Here is a 21314-nt window from a genome sequence, read left to right as displayed (position 1 = left end):
AGTTTGTCGTTCATCGATATAGTACATATAGCATATATTGTGTTGGCCATTGTTTGCACATTCTGTAGCATAAAACCAAAGTTTAGCATTTCGTATTGAGATATATGTATTTGTAAAGAAGATTTTTACGGCAACTTAAAGCATTTCACACGTAAACATACAAACACACAGAGATCGATCAGTTTATAGGATAACCAGGCTTACAAAACTAACGAGAACAACAACAACAACCAATCATTGTATGAAATGGCATTCAACGTAATCACAACGGAATCACTGCAAATAATTAATTAAAATATTGTTATAATTCACAGGCAAAACTGAAATTGTTTAGCGTAGTTGATGAATTTTTGTATATAAACTTGACATAACGTGTAGAAATAAACGAGAAATTAAATTGAATAATATAATACCGAACTAATAATGAATGATTTTGTGGCAGCTAAATAAAAACAAAGTAAAACAGCCATTGGCAGCGCAAGTGGCACGCGAGGCATTAACCACAACAAGAACAAAAAAATTCACAAATTTTTTATACAAACTGCGGCAATCAAATTGAAAGATTTTAAAAATGTTTCAGCCTTTTGCCTGGGTAGGCGTGTCGCATGCGCTGCCAGCGGTTATCGCCTGAAAACACACACGAATAGCAATGTCGGATGAATAATTATAGTAATGACACAACTGAGAATTGTCATGTATTGCGGATAATGGTTTAGTACGCAGATTCACGAAGCAAATATGAATGGAAACTGAATTTAGCTGATGTAAAATGATAGAAATGTGTCCGTTAAGTCGGTTAGGTGTGTAATGCATAATACAAATAATAATGATAATAACTAATAAAATTGAAAAATATGTAATAACTAAGAACTGGTTGTTTTATTCGGGACTTTGATTATATTTTGGGTATTATCTTGGACCAGCTTTGTAATTTTAAATAAATTCTGTTTACCTTAAAACAAACACTGTTTTTGCCACAAGGACTAACCATTTTTAAAACTCAGCTTTTTACAATTATAAAACTATGGAAAAGAAATAATTATCTGGCTTTTGAGTTCCAAATTATATATTACATGTTCATTATATTAAAGATTTATATGGTATAAATTTAAAAAAACATTAAATTTACAAAGGAAATGACAAGGATTTGAAAATGTTTCTTTATTAAAAATAATACAAAATTGCAATTGATAAAAATCTAAATATATTTAAATTGAGTAAGATGTACTTGGACTTAATACGTTCTTTACCAGTGTTAGTATCATCCATGATTTTAGATATATAAATAAAAGACCAGCTTTGCTTTTTGTTTTTGCTCTTTTGGATACCAAAAAAGTTGAAGAAATTTTATTTTTCCTTTACACATATATCTAATCGTATGTGAATAATGAAATCGTTTCCGTTTAAAAATTTTTCAAAGGCAAAATTGTACATAATATGTAATTCGTAATGCTTGTATATGTATATATAATTAATTCAATAACTCTTTTTTTTGTAATCCATGAAGTGCGCTAAAAAGTAAACGTTTCTGTGTTTTGCAAATGCACTTTAGTTTAGTTTTATTTGTTATACTTCGACATCTACTGACATATAGACATACAAGTAGACGTATTTAAGTAGCCACTTGCTACTTCGTGAGAGAGAGACAATACTTCTATATACTTCCTTTGCTAGTGTTTGTGTGTGGTGTGTGGTGTGTTATCCTATACGAATAATATCCAATTTTAATTGGTGTCAAAGTTCAATGGATAAAACAGTTCTGTACCTACTTATTTATTGTATGTACAATAAATTCGTATTACTCTTATTTATTGTTTGGCATTCGTACTTTTGACTTACGAACGTTACTGACTAGTAGATTTGATTTGTGCATGTGAGTTTAGTGAAGTTTTAAAAGACGATAGTAGTCTTTTGAACATCTTTCTAAACCCACAATTATCAAAAAAATCGGCTAGTTTACCGGATTTACTCCAGTTGAAACAGATTAACAGTTGTACTAGTTGTAGGAATATGGGGTGTACCATATAAGTACAACTGTTCATATCTAGAGTCATTAAAGTCCTATAAAGTTGTAATTGGTTTGTGGACAACATTAACTCTAGTATATGCGGGCTAACCTGAATCATGTCTTATACGTTAATTTGCATAGCTAGTATACAGCATAAGTCATCAGAATCGTTCATAATTAACAGGTCAAACAACTTACTGATAAACATTTACAAAACGACTTCGTCAACGGTTCTATGAGATATATTTTTGTTCAACGAAGGCCCGTTTTCTTAATGAAGTGAATGTCATCGAGAAAAATACGAAGTTACGCTTTCGTATGAACATTTAACTAATTTAATATAATAATCAAAAATTAAATAAGGACTGTGTAATTTAGGAAAAACAATTAATATCGTTTAATATTTTATTATTGAAATACTTTCAAAAACTGGTTACAAAAGTAATCAGATAATAGTTTTCCGAATAACTAGCCTTAAAAAAACGGACCTTTGTAGAACAATAAAAACAAAAAAAAAAACTATAATCTGCAGATATCTTAGTTTGTGGTGTGAAAAGACAAAACCAAACCAACCATTTTTGACTATCTAAAATTTCACAATTTGAGGCGTTCAAAACTGGTTGGTTTTAGAATTTTCACCTAAGCGACTACAGATTATATGAGGGGATTTTGAATTTTGTATTTGCTGATAATAAGTAATTTGATTTGATCTAAATTTTGTGTGGTAATCTTGAATTGCACCGCTAAGTCCTACATTTAATATTTAGAATTGCATCCTCTGGTCGTAAAGCTACAAATATTAAACTCTATTTTTCGCCTCGTATGAAACTATTCTAGGTTTGTATTTTCGTAACTATTTGACCACAGATCCCCAGTTTTTCAAAAGGACCTGCTGCCGGCTAACGAATTCGAATCGCACTTATCGGTGTTATGAACTAAGTTTTTTGATTCTCTTGAATCGTTGTTTCCGTTTGTTTGTTTTTGTGTTTTTGAATTGATTATGCTCTGCACAAATAATCGACTCTACATTGTTTAGGGGTGTTGCCTAAAGGTTGCTTTTTTGTCAACCCCAGGAAAATAAATGTATTTCTTTCTCCCAATATTAAATACCTACTATGAGCTCATTTTCCACAAGTTAGCAACTCAAAAATATGCATTATGCACATATTCTTAGGTCTTATGGAGTTACCTACTTCTAAAACATGAAATGGAATATTGCCGACTAAAAAACACTTGCCTGTTCAGCTACAAATTTTTATTTTATCGATATTCGGTAAGCATTTATTACGAAGAGACGTCGATGTTGTTAGATCCCTGAGGTATCTTTAAATGCAATCTTTAAGCTTATCCCCAGCAGTTTCTGTTCAAATTGTGCAGGGCATTTTCGAGTCGACAAGGCCGAATCTTTTTTCTGATCTTAAGCTGATTTACATGGCTGATGAGATCTGCTGCCCCTGCTGATAATGCTGATCTTGTTGTTGCTGGGGCGGTTGTTGTTGCTGCTGTAGCTGTTGTTGCTGCTGCTGCGGCTGCTGCTGTTGCTGTTGCGGCTGCTGCTGCTGGTATTGCTGCTGCTGCTGTGGATCCTGCAGGAACTGCTGTTGCTGTTGCTGCTGCTGTTGTTGGAATGGCTGCTGCTGCGGTGCCAGCTGCAATGGTGGCGGTGTATTGCCAATTGCTGCCGCTGCCGCTCGAGCGTTCTTCTGCGTTGAGGCCTCGTTGGTCTTCAGGAAATACGTTATTAAATCGATGGGCAGCGGGAAAACAATCGTCGAGTTCTTCTCCGCGGATATGGTGTTGAGCGTCTGATTCGAATTGAAGGATTTAAGGTTTTTAAATCAATAATAAATCTCTAGGAAATCCCTTGAAAAAACACCCACCTGCAGGTAACGCAGCTGGAGGGCTGCCGGCGAATCGCCAATCACCTCAGACGCCTCGCGAAGCGCCCTCGACGCCTTCTGTTCTCCTTCGGCGGCAATGACTTTGGCGCGGGCTTCTCGGGCGGCTTCTGCCTCGGCGGCCATGGCACGTTGCAGTTGCACGGGCAGACGCACGTCCTTGCTGCTCGGTGGATGGAGAAAATGAGATTAGTCCGGGTGACTTGCAGATAGCGGAAATAGCCCTCAGCTAAGACCACTTTTGCTTCCACTAGCTTTCGCACACTCAGAAAAATTCAACTCATGAATTTTGGAATAAAAGTATAAAACTATATCCCTATACGGCAAACTTCAAGCAAGCTTTAAAGACATTTTAAGGAATAGAAACTCTTATTTGTCAGGGTTTTTTATTTATTTATTTTATATTTATGTGTTTAAATTTTTTTAAAAAGTTTAGATTTTCTATTCGCTAATTTATTTTTTTTCACTCATACATGTAATTGAAAAAATAAAATGGATAATTTTTAAATAATCCAATACAATTTTTTATTATTGGTTATTTTTTCCAAATTAAACAATAACACTTTTCTGAAAATATATTTTCCAACCTAGTTTATTTATATTTTTGGAGTTTAACATTAGCTTTTTGATTTCTTAAAGACTATCTAAGTTCATGACAAAGTTTAAATGTAAATTGAAGATAAAAGTTATTTATCCAAGTGCTTCTTTAAATTGGTAGCTATCAACTCAGAAGTGTGGAGCTTCATGCTAATGTGCCTCACAGCTCAGCGTAATGGGGCATCTTCAATTCAACCGCGGTCTTGGAAAACATTTTTTACGACCAACGAACCGTGAAGTTAAATTTATCAAACAATATTTATATGACCCTATTTGTCTCTAAATTTAAATCGAGTTATATAACTCATAAACACCATCACAATTGCTCGCATCATTTTATTGGCCATTTGAGGATGTTATAAGGCAGCGGATCAATTTCATAGCACAGACAGCGAAAAAGTAAGAAGTGAGATGCAATAATGAAAAATTCAACAACTGCCATAAAATGAAACCGTTTTCATGGCAAAACGGCCAAGTTTTTGCTGGTAGGCGGGATTGGGAAGTGGGAGTTTTTGGCGTAAAGGTAGCATGCCGCAGCATAACCACAACAACAACAACAATTACACAGCCGTCAAGTTGTTGCAGCTGTTTGAACATGGCCATCACACCGGCAGGCTCCTCCATTTCGCCATATTGTGTTGGCCATGTATGAGCATTTGACATGCCAACGTCACACACTTGGCGCTGCGAAAACTGAAGCAGACAAAGTAGCCACTTGCCCCCCGTGAGCGGCAAATAATAAATTATAACAACAGGGCCTCGGTGACAGCAGACAAAGGGCAGCTCCCACTCACTCCTATCTAACAGCCAGCGTTATTGTGATAAACGCCCGGAAAAATGGTAAAACAAATATAACAAATAACCAACCAGCTCTAATGCTTTGGCCTTGCTGGGACTATGACAATGTTTGCCGGGGCTCAAACTAGCCAATTCAAATTTTATATAAGCTGGGAATTACTCGGCACCCCAAGGACTTTAGTCAGCAAAAAATAGCATGGGCATCTGGAGTTTCAAAACGTTCATGTTGGGCTTCTAGAGGATCAGAAATGCTCGATTTGTCAGATAAAATGTCAATTGGCTGAATTGTTATATCCTTTTTGTGGGAAAAACTTGTTTGTAAGTTGGTGCTATCTTAAAAGTGACTAGTTTTGATAGTGGATAAGCTAAAAAATTAAAATGAATCACTTCACCTTATATAACCATTTATATTTATAGTGTAATAATAAAATTTACCAGATTTAGTTTAATTTAGATTAACTTAAAAAATGATTTATAATAATATTAGTACTTCTTCCGCTTTTATAACATTTCTTGTTCATAGACATATTTTTATGTTATGTTTCTCATAGGTTTATTTCAATGACCATATATAAATTAAATTGTTTAAAAACATTATAATCCTTTAATGCCAAAATCCTGTTCAAAAATTATAATATCCCATTTACAATGAAATGTGTGTCAATGAAGCACAAGCTATTAAAGTTATCTGGACTAGTACATTTTAGAAATTGCTCTTTCAAATCAGCTTACACTCTGAATCGTTTACAATTTAAGTGGAACACTATCTCGATTTCCCTTTTGGAAAGCCCCAAGCTATAAAATTGGAAAACACTAAAACTAATCCGTTGCCTTTAAACAAATCAACCCCATGAGTACCAAGTAGCACTAAAAGGCAAAGCTTGCTTTGAATATCCTTTAGACCATATCAACTTGGACTAGGCGAGGTGAGACGTCGTTTATAACATTACTTTTATAGCTTGACATAGAAACTTTTCCAGGTTGCCACTGCAAGTGTTGTGTGGGGGGTTAAAAAACCTGTGCTACTTACATTTCAACACGTTCAACTTTGATGCCCCAGGCATCGGTGGCTTCGTCGAGTTGAACCTGTTTATGATTGGACGCCAGGTGGTTTGGGTGGGTAGAATAGAGTCGTTGGTTGGTTGAATGGTTGGTTGGTTTGTTGGTTGGTTGGTTGGTTAGTCGGTTGGAGGTGGATGAGCCGTGTGAGAAATAGCAGTAGAAATACATTAGTTTTTGTTTACACGCGTTTTTCAGGTCGTTAACAGTTTTGTTTCGGTTTTGCTTTTGTTCCCCACCCTCTCCCCTTTCGCCTAGTGCATTTTGCCGCACATTGTTTGTGGGTCGTGCAGCATCCTTGAAATGAAAAACTAAAAATGCAGCACTTGGCATCGTCGAGGGGAGTGAAAGGAGCCATGGCAACTTGGCATTTTGCACATGTTCGCTTCGACGTGCACCATGCACCGTGCACCATGCACGCTGATGCTGCTCGAGATTTTCGCCTGATTTTGAACTATTTTTCATATGGCATGGAAAATAAATAAATAAAACGACCCGTTGCAGGCTTGCCATGGAATTTGGGTTAAGTTGGCATCTGCTAAGATATGCGGCTCGCAAACTTTACCGCCTCTCCGTTGCCTTTTCAATTTGGAGCTATGAAAAAACGCTTTGGCTCTGAGATTATTCTCATGCCAGGCACGGATTCCGACAGACATAGCCTTTGGCAGCTGTTATATTTCGCAATTAATATTTTGCCGACGGAGTTTTGCCGCAAACTTTAAGGTTTAAGGCTGCATAATTAGAAACAGAGACTTAAATGTCATCTGTCAGCAGACGGAACTGGCAAGTAGCTGCCAGGCTGCATTTATTCTGCGTGGATTTTCTCGTTTCCTTTGTACACGCAAAGAAATAATGTGGTTTCTCAAATGGAGATAAAAGTTTCTAAAAGATTTAGTAAGAACTTGGTTAGTTTGCGGAAGAAAAATATGATTTTATCTTCGTGGGTAATAAATGGAGGATTTTTTCTTGAATCCAACGGTAATGGAAATGGCGCCCAACGTAGAGCATTTGGAAGCAAAAATGGCGCCCAACGCCGGGCATCTCATCACAATGGCACTTATAAATGACGAAAAAAATGCAAGCTCTTTTTTCATAAAATTGCAAATATATAACTTTAAAATTTCTTCTCATTTTGAAAGCAAATTGCTGTTATTAATTTTCTACAATGCATATTTCTTTGTGTCGGTATACTAAGTTAATTAGAGGAAGCAGCTCAACGGAGTCGCGTCTCACGAGAGGGAAAGAGAGAGAGAGTTTGTCGGCGGGCCGGGCCAACTGGTAACTGTCAACTGGTTTGAACTCACCTGCATTGTGCCGGAAATCGTCATACGCTCGCTGAGTATCTCATGCAAATGCCGAGTTCCCATTGTGTTTCGTAGAGTAGTCTGTGCCAGTAGCCTGGTCGAATGGTGAGCATTCTCCACGTTCGCGATAGAGACCGTTGCATTTGATACCCGATAGTAAACCACTGCATCCACCGAAACCGTAACGCTATCCTTTGTGAGAACCTACAAGATGCAGTGGGTATTTTTTTTTTTTTTTTTTGTTTTGGTTTGGGGACATTGCTTTTTTGCTTTCTCTATTGTTCCTGCTATTGTTGTAGTTGGTCTGTTAGTTATTTGTATTATTCGCTTGTTATTGTTGCCAACAAACACATACACAGACGTAAAAAATATGTGCGTATATACAGATAGAGGCGCTTCGAAATACATGGTGGGTGGTACTATGGTGATAAGCTAGGCATTTTGTATCTGTATCTGTATCTGTATTAGTGGCTGGCCAGTTGCGGCGGCTGCTGTGCACTTTATAGCCGAGAGAGTGGTATAATGCGAATGCACTTGACTTGAACGTCGCTGGCTTCTTAGCCGCTGGGTAGGGTCGCTTTTCTCTAATAGAACTAAGTGCAGGGAGTGCAAAACTTTTTGCCTCCGACCGGAGGACTGACAATGTCGAAAGACACACACACACACACACCACAAAAACCTACACACACACAAAAGCAGTGCTTTCATTTTGATTATTGCATCTGTGGGTTTGTGCATATGCATTTGCATTTGAATGTGCTGCTGTGTCTGTGTCTGTGCATCTCCCAAAGTCCCAAAGTCTTTTCGCATTGTTTTGCATTCAGCGAACTTTATCCTGTGGCAGCGAGAGTTATCCTAGCAATTTGCCGACACAAGTTTTATTTGCTCGAGTGGCATTCGATCATCTTCGCAATAGCGATACGGTCTTACGTGGAGCAAAACTCAAGAGCTCAAGAGGTTACAGTGTATAAGTTATGGTACATAGAGTGGGCAAATTATACGAGTACATGTGTAAGCGACGCAAATGATAAGCCAAGAAAGTAGAAAACTCAAAAGCTTAACAAACTTAACAACCGAAGGCATTAAATCGCTTGTAGAAAAGGTCTTACTCTCCATCAAGTGGGAGAGAAAAGGGTTGGGGGGGGGGAATAGAGATGTGACGGGGGGTCGTGGGCGGTTTATGTACACATTTTCGGGTACCCTGTTGTTGGATTTCTCCCATCCTGACCGCAAGTTTACTTGCCCTGCCCCAATGGTGTCAGTCTCGGTTCATGATGCCCAAATCGAATTCTCAAATTTTTATTTTTCTTTCCTTTCCTTTTGGCCAAGGGCCCTGCTCGCATAAGTTGGCTTAACTTATGCCCAACTATCTCCCCGCACTTGCACACACAAGTACACACACAAACACACACACACATATACCAGTGGCAAAAAAGTTGTTCCCTCAACGACGGAGCGCTTTACGTTTTATGACCTGCCCAAACATTGTTCAGCGTAGTCTAGACCGCTTTTTACGGCCTCTACAAAGCTGAAGCTGTGGTGTCAATGTTGTTTAGTGTCATCGTTTCCACTCGGCCAGTTTCGAGGGTTTTCCAAGCCCTGCCTTTTGTGGGCGAACTTTCGGCAAGGCAAATCTCAAGCATTTTGCATGTGAATCGGCTGAAATGTGAGCAGCAGCAATTGGAGAAGTTCTAAGGCGGGGTCGCAAATAAATATTTCTGCAATTTCCAGTTATGCATTTGAATTTAGAAAGATTTATTCTATTTGTTATGCGAGGATAAATGGCTCTTATTTTGTAAAAGTTTGAAGACTATGTGTAGAATTTTTGCTTTTGGAGCCGGGGAGCTCCATTCTTGTATTTAAGCTAATTTTTCTCTATTCTAAATATTTTATAACAGAGATAGTAGAAAAGAAGTTTCAAGACTTGGTCCACGGGGCGTGTGTGTGATATTGCAGTCATAAACTGTAGTTAAGTGTGTTTAATTTTATTTTTATCTTTTGACTGCATTTCATTTTATTCTCCGAAAGTTATTTTATTTACCTTTTATGTGCCTCAGTTCGTTGTGCGTTTTAGTTTTGGAGCAGTGGCCACAGTGCGTATGATTAATAAATTTGAGTTTCAGTATACTACTCTGGTAGTATACTTAAGTCGGCTTTAATTCCTATTAATTGATGGGCTAAGCAAATTATTCCTGAAATTCAATTGGGCATTGCAGTGCATTGTGTGCATTCTATTGAAATATTTTTAGGGCCTTCGCTCTGCATACCTTGGCTTAATCATGCACGATTCACTTCATTATGAATGCCGTTCGAGCAACCAAAGCCTGCTGCCTGCTCCATGGACAAAGCCCTAAATCATTTTGCCCCGAACAATGGCTTATTATTTCGAACAATAGTTGGGTGGTGGCAGTCAAAGGGTGGTGATTGGGCGGTGGGTTGTGGGTGGTGGGTGGTGGGCTGTGATCTGTGTTCAGGTGGCGTGGAGTGATGGCAGAGTGGGTGGGATACGTCGCTTGTTCATTGCATTTTACAGAACAGAATTGAATGTGAAAACGTTCTGGAATCAATGATGAAACCATGGAAACAAGAGTACAGAAATTGAGGTACAGAGAAGGGGAACCGGAAGTGAATGAAATGAAGTGAAATGAAAATTCCAAACGATAGTTTATACACTGTAACACCCAAACAAATGAGTTTTCAAGAAAACATAATTAGATTATTTATTACAATTTGCACAGTTGATGCTGGGAATTTGTCAGCAATTGAATCGATTTTGGTACCTTTTTTTTTTGGGAATGGACTGAATTGAATAGGTTTTTTATTATCTAACGACTAAACTGATAGAGAGAGAGAGCGACAGTTTGAAAGAGTCAGAGTGTTAGTTCGACAAAAAAATAGTTTGGTTAGCCTTTATTTCGTTGTTTCTTTTAATATATTTTGCTAGAGGTTCCAAATTTTTTTTTACTAAATATCTTATAACTAACTATAGCCTATTCTATGGGGCAACTACTGATGCTGATGCTGTGATGCTGTGACTAGCTCTAGCTTTAACTTTCTTTTTTGATATACTATATGGCAACTATATTATCACTATTACAGTTACGATTCTAGCACGTTTTTGGCGGGCGGGAGGCGCTTTTAGCGTTCTTTCTAATGCTCTGGCTTTTGGCTTTTTGGCCTGCATGCGTGCAGGAGTTCAGTTACCACTTTTTAACAGCTTAAACCACGCAAAACACACATAGATGAACTCGACATTATGTATATATGTATATTCGCTGTGCGGATATATATATCGCATATACAATGTGTTTTCTTGCATACTTTTTTGGGAGGGGTGCGTCCTTTCGCTTGTGCTCAAACAAATCAAATGGTAACGATTTAATTAGTTAGTTGTACAATACATAATTGTTGTTGTTCTTTTTTTTTTTTTGGACGGGGTGGTTTTTTTCGGGGGTGGTGGTGTTGGTACTGTTCTGTGACTATGTTTTTTTTTTTTTTATAGAAACTAAAAGCTGTATGTGAGTGTGTGAACTATACGGCGAATGTTTGATGTCTGTGTGTGCTTTGTGTGTGTGTGTTATATTTTTTGTGTGGTTTATTTTTATTTCGATTTTATCCATTTGTTTTCCAGTTTGTACCAACAATATAAAAAATTTGTGGCTGTTTGTTTGGTTTTTTTCGTTTAAGACAGTTAGAAAGCTTTTTAAAATAGACACTTATGAAAATATATATTTAGCATGCTCTCAAAAATTATTTGAACGCTCAACCGAACAGGGGAGAGTGGGGGTTTATCAAGTAAGTGCATTTCGATAGTAATTTTTTTTAGTTTTTTGTGATTCGTTTGAGGGTTCTGCTTTGGTATTTGGTTAGTTTTTGTTTTGGTTCCGGTTCTTATATATGGTTTTGCTAAACAAAACTTACATAGCTCATAAAACAAAATCAATATATATGAAGATATATAGAGACAGAGAGAGGTAGTATATAATATAGTTTTGTATAGAGCGTGGGTAAGATAGACAGTCAGATAGAGACAGAGACGTATAGATAGATAAGACAGAGAGAGAGATATAGAGAGACAGTGAGAGATCGGTTTGGTTTTGTGGCTGCTTAGCAGGAGAGTGAGCAAGACAGATGTAGACAGTTAGAGAGAGAGGTATATAGATAGACAGATTATAATTTGGTGGGAGGGTGTGCAAATAACAGTGTTTCTGTTTAGTTTTTAATGGGGTTCCACTTGCATTTTAAGCTACGCAAGACCTACATTTTATTTTTGGTGTTTTTTTCTGTGTTCTGGTGTTTTTGCTGTCTTTGTGTGGATGGGTGGTCTTGGAAATTGCGTTTGTGTGAGTGCAGCACCCTGTGTTCAGTGAACAAACATTTGACATTCATTTCTTCATTAACTTTTCGTTTTTTGAATAGACACAGATAGAGACAGACAGTGAGTGACAAACAGAGATAGAGAGTTAGAGAGACAGAAAAAGAGGCTGAGAGGCAGATAGAGGGGACATATGTGTGCGTGTGAGAGAGATAGCCAATGCGTAATGCGTACAGTTCTTTTGTGGTTTTGCCCCGCCCCCGCCCACCAATTCGTTTGCATATGCATATGTGGTGCTCGGCTGAACACAGAGAGCGAGACAGACAGATAGATAGAGAGAGATAAAATTTTCTGTTGATATGCATTCTGGCACTTTTCTTTTTGTAGTTTATTTTTTTTTTTGATAATTTTTTGGTTTGGGTTTTTTCATTCCTAATTGCAGGAGACAATCAGAGCTTTAACTATGCAAATTGTAATAACTTGAAGTTAATGTTCAAAAGACATCAAAAACTAAATACGATTACGATAACGATTACGATATGATTCAAAATGAATACGAAAAGAAACCCAAAATGAAAGTAAAACGAAATGATGCGCAAAAATCGCATTTCGTATGCACTTAAAGGGGAGATTTTCGGGTGAATGTGTATGTAAATCTGGGCTTGTGTGTGTCTTGTGATGTTTGTGAATAATAACAACGTCAACGAGATGGCTTTGGGGATTTTTTTCCATTTTTTTCATCTTGTTTTCATCGTTGCTGCAGTGGCCTTCATGCGATTTACACAAAAAACCGAACAAACTCAAATGGAACACGAAAATGCTGGCGGATATGCAAAAAAAAAGGAAAAATATTAAAAAAGGGGTTATTTTTGGCTTTGGTGTGTGAGTTTTCGTATATGAGTGTGAGTGAGTTTGCTCCACGTGACGTCAGCAAGATGGTTGAAAAGCCGGCGGATTGAAATCGAACCAGTTACCATTATTTCTATCTTAAAATTCACTTTAGCCTCGCTTTTTTCGCTTCTCCATATTTCATTTAAGTCCGGGAAGCGAACAATGAAACATGCACAGGTAAAAATAAAAAAAAGTGTGGGGTTTCGGGCTGGGCTTGATTGCGATAAAAGATCAAGTAAGCGAACCAAAGGATGAAAAATTCCCAAAAATAAATGGAGCGCGTATCTTGATGAGACTCCTGTATCTGTGTGGGTGTGTTTGAGTGTGTGTGTGTGTATGTATGCGTGGGGGAAAGGTATGTTTTTCCGCGTGGTTGAGTGCACACCAATGGCAATAATAATAAAAATTCTGCAACATTGTTCAACTTCAATACGACAACAAGTACCATACAAAGTATTTAAAATATATATTTATATATATAGGATACAACAAGACTACCAACAACAACAACAACAACGAGAGAGAGAGAGAGTAGAGAGAGCAATGTAAAAGTGTGTTTCAATGTGTGTGTACGGTTGCTTTTGTGGGTGTTAGAACCACTTTTTCCGTTTTCATATAAAAACAAAATGGACTGCAGCCACTCGAAATGTGGGTGGGTAAAAAATTAAATAAACTATAAATGTGGCCAACACAAAATGGTTTTCTTTTCACTTTGCTGTTGATGATGTTGTTCTTTTGATATTGTAGTGGTTAGAAAGAGGGTTTCTTAGCTGGTTGGGGAGTGAAGATAGATACGTTAATAGATACAGATAGCCATAGACATAGAAATATATAGATATAGAGTGTATAGAGGGAAATTGAAGAGATAGATGGGCTGCAGCGGGAAGAAAACCAAAAAATCGAAAAGAAAAGACACAAAAAACTAGAAACCAAAAGTAAACACCGTGACATGCGACGACAACAAGAACGAGGGGTAAAAAGGAACGTCAAAGGAAAAGGAACGAAGAAACTGAAAGACAACGTTGCGTATGCGTAATTCACGCTCCAGTTGCGCGTCCTGTATCCTTGTGTATCTGTATCTGTAGCTCTGTGTGTAAGTGTAAGTGTAAGTGTAAGTGTGTGTGCCTGGGTGTTTTGGTTGGCTTTTTGTGGCCATGTGTGTGGGTGTCCTGTCAGCAGAATCCACACAACAACTCAGATTCCGGCTGTGTTCAGCCGAGCTTCACTTGCGGATTCCGCCATCAGGGCCAAAATCTGTAGCTTTGTATCTTTGTGTCTGGCTGTGAGTGTACTTTACTTTTGGTCAAAACACAAAACAAGAAAATGCAACCAAATAATACATATATATCTCTTGTTAACAAACGTGTCGGCTGGAATAACTTGTGGCAAAAGCTAAAAGTTTAATTGGTTTCCGCTTTACTTGGCACCGATTTAAGTTGTCATTTATGTGTGTGTGTGTGTATGTCTGTGTGTGAGGGGTTCGGGTTTCGGGGGACTTTTTTGAAGTATATAAACTTAAAAGATTTCCACTTCTGGTTAATAACAACAACAACAACAACATCGAAGAAGCCAGCAGCTTTGTGGGCTGCCAGTGCAGGTTATAGCTGCTTTTTTTTTATGCACTATTAGTTTGGTCCCATCCGGAACTGTGACCGGAACTTACCTCCTGCGGTGGCACATCGTAGGTGCGGGTACGCAAGTCCACACGGGCATAGGAGTCAATGCAGGGCAGGATGAAGAAGATACCTGCAATTATGGTTCAGATGCTTTAAACGCTCGTTATGAGATACTGTGAAAACTACACTGGCTAACAGGGATTTCACGTCTAAAAAAAAACTATGATTTGGAGCATTTACTTATATGTGAGAATATAATATTCCATTTTTTCTGTTAAAAAAAACTACCTTTATATTTTGTGGCTCTTAATAACTACTTTTTCGATTTAAAGTACAAAGGTACAGAATAAAAATGTTAAAAAAATGTATGTATAAACTAGAGTATAAAAAAATTATTTATGATTTCAAAAAGAGTATTTTTTGCTACGAAAATAATAAAATAGAAAACCTTGAGAGCTCTGACGAGAAGACTCATTGTTTTCGATGATTACCCTTGGGCTAGAAAATCATAGTAGCCAGCAAATGCTTCAAAAATTATGCAAACTAGTGTCATAACTGTGGAAGAAGTTCGCCCCGATTTGCGTAATCTCTTGCTCCCTCGGAATGGGAGCACAAAAGCAAAGAGCACACGGACAGAGCAGAAGCCCGCCCCAGAGTCGCTAATTTGGAGCAAGTGCAGCAATTAACACAAATTCATGTCGCCAGTGAGCGGCACTAAAATTTGCATAGACTCGTTACCCCACCTCATCGCCAGCTCACCACCTCACCACCGCACCTGAAAGCCTGCACCTGACTGAAACTGCAGTCAGTACTCACCTGGGCCCTTGGCACCGCCCTGCATGAGACGACCCAAACGGAAGATAACCGCGCGCTCGTACTCCTGCACCACCTGCAAAATGGGCCACGTTAGTAAAATGTTCATGAAACGAAATTGAAACTTGGAGAAGTAACAACAATACAACTGAAAAATACCCTGGGCTTAATAGCTTCTTTAAAATGATTTTTGTTTTAGGTAATATATAATCAATTAAACTACTTTTCTCATATTGAAAAATGCCCTTTATTATGTACTATATTATAGTTTTGAAAAAGCAAATGCTTATCCTCTTACTAACTTACATTTATTCATTTCCATTTTGTTTGCAAATTAATCTGCCAGTCTCTAAGAGGCTTAAAATTTAAAAAAATAGTTTATCCGCTTAAATAGCATAAAAAACTAGGTTTTCCGTAATGATTTTTAATAAGTCACTTAACGCGTTTTACAAACAAATATAAACTCTTAAAGTCTTTGTAGCTTGAATGTTCATAATTTAAATGTGTGTTGATTTTCAGACGTAACTGAAATGATAATAATCATCTTAATATTTAATTTCTTTTTAATTACTTTAAGATGTAAAACAAATTTAATGTTTGTGAAATATTATAATTTTTTTAGGTTGCAAGCAGCTGTATTTAAAGTTCAATAAATATGCACATTTTCAGTTTGAAAACCTCTCGTCAAATTTATTATACACAATGTAATTAGAAGACCATAGAAATGCATTAAGTTTAATGAAATAAATGCTTACCTTGAAGCAGACGAAGAGACTGAAGGGTAACGTCATTATCACAAGAGCCACGGAGAGAAATATTAACAATTTTCCGCATGTTGATGCCTTATCGCTGATTTCCTCGTCCGCTGCGAGAGAACGTGGCGAGAAAACGAGAAATATTCTTATAAATACATGTAGCATGGCAGGATGGAATCAAGTGCTCAAAGCAAATGCTGCAAATTAAGGCTTAAGCTATAAATTCGTTTTGTATTTTCCTCGCTTTCCTTGGTCTCTGTTCGGTGTGGAAAGCCAAGACTGTTACATGAATAATGCGCTGAGCACCAGCGAAAAACAAAAAAAAAAAAAAAAGAATAATACGAAAAAATCTTTAAACGAAAGACCTCCGCATGGCGCATACAAAAATCGCAGACAGAATGTCGGAAAAAAGTACTGAGCAGAAAAAAGAGGGCATTCTTCATTACGAAGGAGTTCTCGTATTACACTTAAAGTTTAGCCGAAAATTGAAGTTTGTGCAAGATTTCTGTGGAAAGGGGGCAACAAGTCGCCCATTTTGCTTATTGATACTTGAGACGCGCCATAATTTCGATGGGGCCCTCGTCGCGTCGTAAAAGTTGAAATGTTGTTCTCTTGGGGAGTTTGAAAAAAATCTGTAGCATACTTAGGTGCGCTCACCGGAGAAAAAAGAGGCGGATACACGGATATCGAAATACAGGCAAACAAGGAGTGTGCATACATTAAAAAGGAAACATATATCTCAATAAATACTCATAGATAGTACTTTATAGTTATAGAAAGTTACACATAGAAAGTAGAGTATAGTTATGTTAACAGGTTAAAAAGTAGCCTTCGTGTGTCTGTTTGTGTGTTTCGTTTTCTGTTTGATTTTGGCTGTGGGATGTGGGGATCTTTTTCTGTTTTTTTCTTGGGCATTGTCCAAATTGGTGCGACTTACAATAGAGAAATCCATGTGAATGTTTTGCTTGTGTATCTGCAAGAATACGATAAATCGAACAACAAGAGAAATTAATCGGGGGGAATGCTTTTCGGCTCGATCAGCAGCTAGCCAATGGGTGTGCTTGTTTTTTTTTTGTTTTTTTTTTGATTTTCTGGGAGCTGGTTCGTCTGTTTTGAGTGCTCTGCTGATCCGGGGATCTACTTAGCTGCTCCATGCCATGCAGTATATGTTTATTTCTTTTTCTTTGGTTGTGGTTTCTTTTGGGTTAATAGCATGCTCGAACGACAAACTACGAAACTGAAAAACCAACTAACTACAAAACGAAGAAAAATCATAAATTATTCATGCCACACATTTAAATGCTGTTTACGCGCTGCTCTTGCAGTTTGTTTGCCTTCTGGTTTTTTGGTTTTTGGTTTTTTGGTTTCCCCGTTTTAAGTTTCCAGTTAGCAGACTGCAGTTCAGCTGCAGCTGCTGGCAATTAGCGGCACGGCACGGCACAGTTTGCATTTCAGTTTCAATTACAGTTCATTGAAAAGTTGCCACAATGCCAACACCCAGCAACGGCGACGTCAGCAAAGTGTTTTTAACGAGCTCTCTCACCCACCCACTCACTCCAGTACACACACACACTCACACACACAGACAAAACATGAAAAGCGACACTGAGAAAAGGAAAACTTTTTGATGGGCGAATCCTAGAGCCTGGCTAAGCCAACAAGCTGCCAAACATTCTGGTCTCCTCCATCTCGCACTTTCCAAACTCCTGGCCCACCGCAGCAAACTTTTATTGAAATTGATTTCAGAATAATTGCGATTTGAATGTGCCAGGCGCAATCCGAGAGTTTGGCGCCGAGATGAAAGGCTTTCTGGATTTGTGTGTTACGCCCGAGGCTGGTGACCGCAGACCTAATAGATTTATAGCTAAATTGCTTCCATAAAAATGATAAAACGATGGAGGAAGAGCCTTTGAAAAAGTAGCTGCTGAAATTGTAATTAGATGAATGGGTTCCTGACCCTAATTGCATCACCTTAAGCCTGGTTTTAAGTGGGTTTAATTCACACCCACCACATACAAAAAAATGTGTGGATCAGGTCATGGGCTTTTGGGTTCAGGAATATTTATACTAAAATTTGTCCCAATTTGAGGCAATGGTATCACAAACAATTTAAGAAATGTTTCCAAACAATTAGGTCATGATTTTGTAGATACATAATATCTGGGATGCCCCAATTTGAGATAATGGTATCACAAACAAATGAAAGTACTGACCAATTAGGTCATGATTTTTTAATGAAAGGTACGAAGAGTGAAATACATTTTGTTCAGCTTAAGGAATGTTTCTAAATCTAATTGTTGTCGTGATAAGCTAGATACACAAAAAAAGGGATATTTGAAATAGAGATAATGGTATCGGGAAGCTTTAAATTAAGCTGAAATTAATTGCTAATAAAGACAGTAAATATTTAAAAAAAACCTTTTCACTGCTAAACTATAGATTGTTTCTTTTTTGTAGCACTGTCACTTTAGTTTTGTTAGGCTTACGATCACTAATATTATTATTTGAGCATGGCTTGGCCTCTTTTTTGGCTGCTGGCTGTTTAGTTTCTGTTATTCCATTTGTGTGGGACAAGAAAACAAAAAAAAGGGCTAAATCTACCTTAATGTACAATCTGGGAGAACAATGTGTGGTCATAATTTTTTAATGACCAGCCAACGGCTGTCCAGCTGCTACCCACTCAACCCACTCGTACACCCACAACCAACCACCCCCTTCAACCCCCTCCAATCCCCTCCACCGCCACGTCAACGCATACGTCAGAGCGGCAGCCCCTGGCAAAAAGCTTTGCTCGAGAAATAGGTCAGCTTGTTGTTGCTGCTGTTGCTGTTCATGCTGCTTGCTGATGGTGTTGCTGTGTTGTGGTGGTCCTGGTATACTCGCAAGTTAAAGCAATTTCTGATTGAATTTTGCATGGCAAATGCGAGAGACAGAGCACTTTTCAGGGAGTAGAAGTCCGCTTTGTCGGAAGAGGACCTAATGAAGCGATTAGCATGCATATGAGAAATGGCTTCGAGATGTAAACGCTATATAGACATTTATGTACACCTAACCTGATTAAGCACAGATACACAACGCATTCGGTAGAAAGAAAATACGTATTGAATGTACAAAAAAGTCCGAATTTGTGATTTGTGGCGTATCTAATCGAGAATTTTGGTGTTTTTATGCGTATGCAATGCGAATTGGGTGGGGGTGGTCCTTTTTTTTTTTTTTTTTTTTTTTTTTTTGAGGCCGAGCAACAAGTTTAGACAGCCTACAGTGCATACTCGATATGAGAGCCAGCAGCAACATCAGCTCACCTCTATGCGCCTCGGCTCGATGGATGGCCTGCTGCTGTTGCGATTGCTGCATTAAGGCATGATGACTGTGGGGCAGTTGCTGCTGCTGCATCTGCTGCTGTGGTTGCTGCAACATTTGCTGCTGTTGTTGCTGTTGCTGCTGCTGTTGTTGTTGCATCTGCGGCTGCAATTGCTGCTGGTGGTGATGCTGCTGCTGCTGCTGCTGCTCGCGTTCCCGGATTTGAGGTTGCTGCTGCTGCTGCTGTTGATGCAGCTGTATGGAGGCATTCACGGGCAGTGGTGATGAGGCCACATGGTTGGACTGAAGATGGTGGTGCTGCTGCTGCTGGTGCAGATGTTGGTGGTCCCTGTCCCTGTCCCTCTCCCTCTCCCTCTCCCTGTCGCGGTCCCGATCCTCCGATTGGCTGGTGGATGACGGTGCTGGCGGTGCAAACGTGCTGGTACTGGCCGTTATGCGGATGCGATTGCTGCTGCTGCTGCTGGCGGTGCAGCTGATGGTCCCGATGCTCCATGTCCATCATCGAATCGGGCATCAAGCCGCGCTCGCAAAACGACGCCAGTGCGGCGGCTGTTCCCGGTGGCTCCTGGTCAATCAGAGTGGTTCCGTTCCAGCTTTCCGTTGGTCTTGGTTCTGGTACGCCCACTTCTAGGCCTGCATCGCACTAGCCTCTGTTCTTTGCAAACACACTCACACACACACACACGCACACACACACTGGCACTACTACTGTGTCACGACGGGTTGAACACACACACCAGGCTGAGCTAGTTTTTCCAGCTCTGTGTCCATTTCCCTTCGGTGGTACGGTGGCACTCTCTCCTGGTTTTTAAGCCTTAACCACAACCACTGCCGCTGCTGATGTTGCTGCTGCTGCTGCTGCTGCTGCTGCTGCTGCCTCGCTCGGAATCCAACTGAAAGTGCGCCAACAGCCAGCATCCTTTTATATCCTCGCCAGCAGGACCTGCCAAAGCTCACTCACGCGCTCTCAACTTTCTTATCACCAGGCATCGGGGATCAAAGAGCTTTTGCTCTCACTTGCTGCAGATTGCAGGTGCACTCATCGCAGCCATCGCAGAGATTCTAGAGATTCAACTTTCACCTTTCCCAGCTTGCACTGACCTTGCGCACTTCCCGAAACATTGGGTCCTGGCTTCAGGAACTTCAGGAACGCCGAAGCTTTCTCTTCTCGCCAAGCTTTTGTCTGGGGAAATGCGCAACAGAGATGGAAAGATGCTGGTTTTTAGAACCCCCTCGACCCAAAAACCAAAATAAAAAGGCAAAGAGAGAGTGTGTGCTAAAACAGGACATTCCCCTACTCGAAATAGAAACGAGCTCTAGTGTGTGTGTGTGTGTGTGTGTGTGTGTGCAGGTGTACAGGTGACAAACCCAATTTATGACACCTTCGACACTGTTGATGCCCGAACCACCTGCTCCACCACTCGCATCCATTGTAGTCAGACAAGACAAGAGTGCTCTGTTCTCTGTGCTCTGTGTGTTTGCTAACTGGCATGGAATGATATGAGCACCGGCACTGCCATTCTGGCATCCTGGCATCCAAACACATCCAAACACATCCTGCCACAGCCCGCCACGCTTGGCTGCGAATTTCTAATGAATCCGCCTCCAAAGCCCCTCGAACTGTCGAATATTTTAGGTCACCTGCAGCTCCAGAGCTTTGCTTTGAGCTGTCAATTACCGTTTACGCTTCATTAAGCGCCAAAAGGGGGGTTGTCGCCGTGCACAGGGCGAAAATATCATAAGCTTTGAACACAGAAATACCACCAAGTCTACTAACAAAACACCTTTTTGAAAAGCTAAGCTTGCCTTTGCCAAAATTAAATATTTAAAAGAAAACACATTTCAAAACTTAGGAGTTTACAAATTGAGCTCGAACATTTTGGTAGATGAACAAAGGTTTTTAAAAAAAAAAATATTGTCTAACTAAAGTTCGACAATG

General features: G+C 39.1%; 1 protein-coding gene across 1 annotated transcript; it reads right to left on the bottom strand.

Moving 5' to 3' along the window:
• Positions 1 to 1285: 1285 nt before the first annotated feature.
• On the bottom strand, positions 1286 to 21051 carry LOC128257722 (band 7 protein CG42540). The gene is given in 10 exon segments (XM_052988875.1): positions 1286 to 3813; positions 3889 to 4069; positions 6332 to 6387; positions 7665 to 7868; positions 14534 to 14616; positions 15303 to 15375; positions 16055 to 16164; positions 16992 to 17027; positions 19357 to 19814; positions 19816 to 21051. Coding segments are annotated over 10 exon segments (1653 nt in total). The 5' UTR covers positions 19890 to 21051; the 3' UTR covers positions 1286 to 3435.
• Positions 21052 to 21314: the final 263 nt, after the last annotated feature.

This window comes from Drosophila gunungcola, assembly GCF_025200985.1.
Source record: "Drosophila gunungcola strain Sukarami chromosome 3L unlocalized genomic scaffold, Dgunungcola_SK_2 000002F, whole genome shotgun sequence".
Taxonomy (NCBI): Eukaryota; Metazoa; Arthropoda; class Insecta; order Diptera; family Drosophilidae; genus Drosophila; species Drosophila gunungcola.
This window is presented reverse-complemented; position numbering and strand designations above follow the sequence as displayed.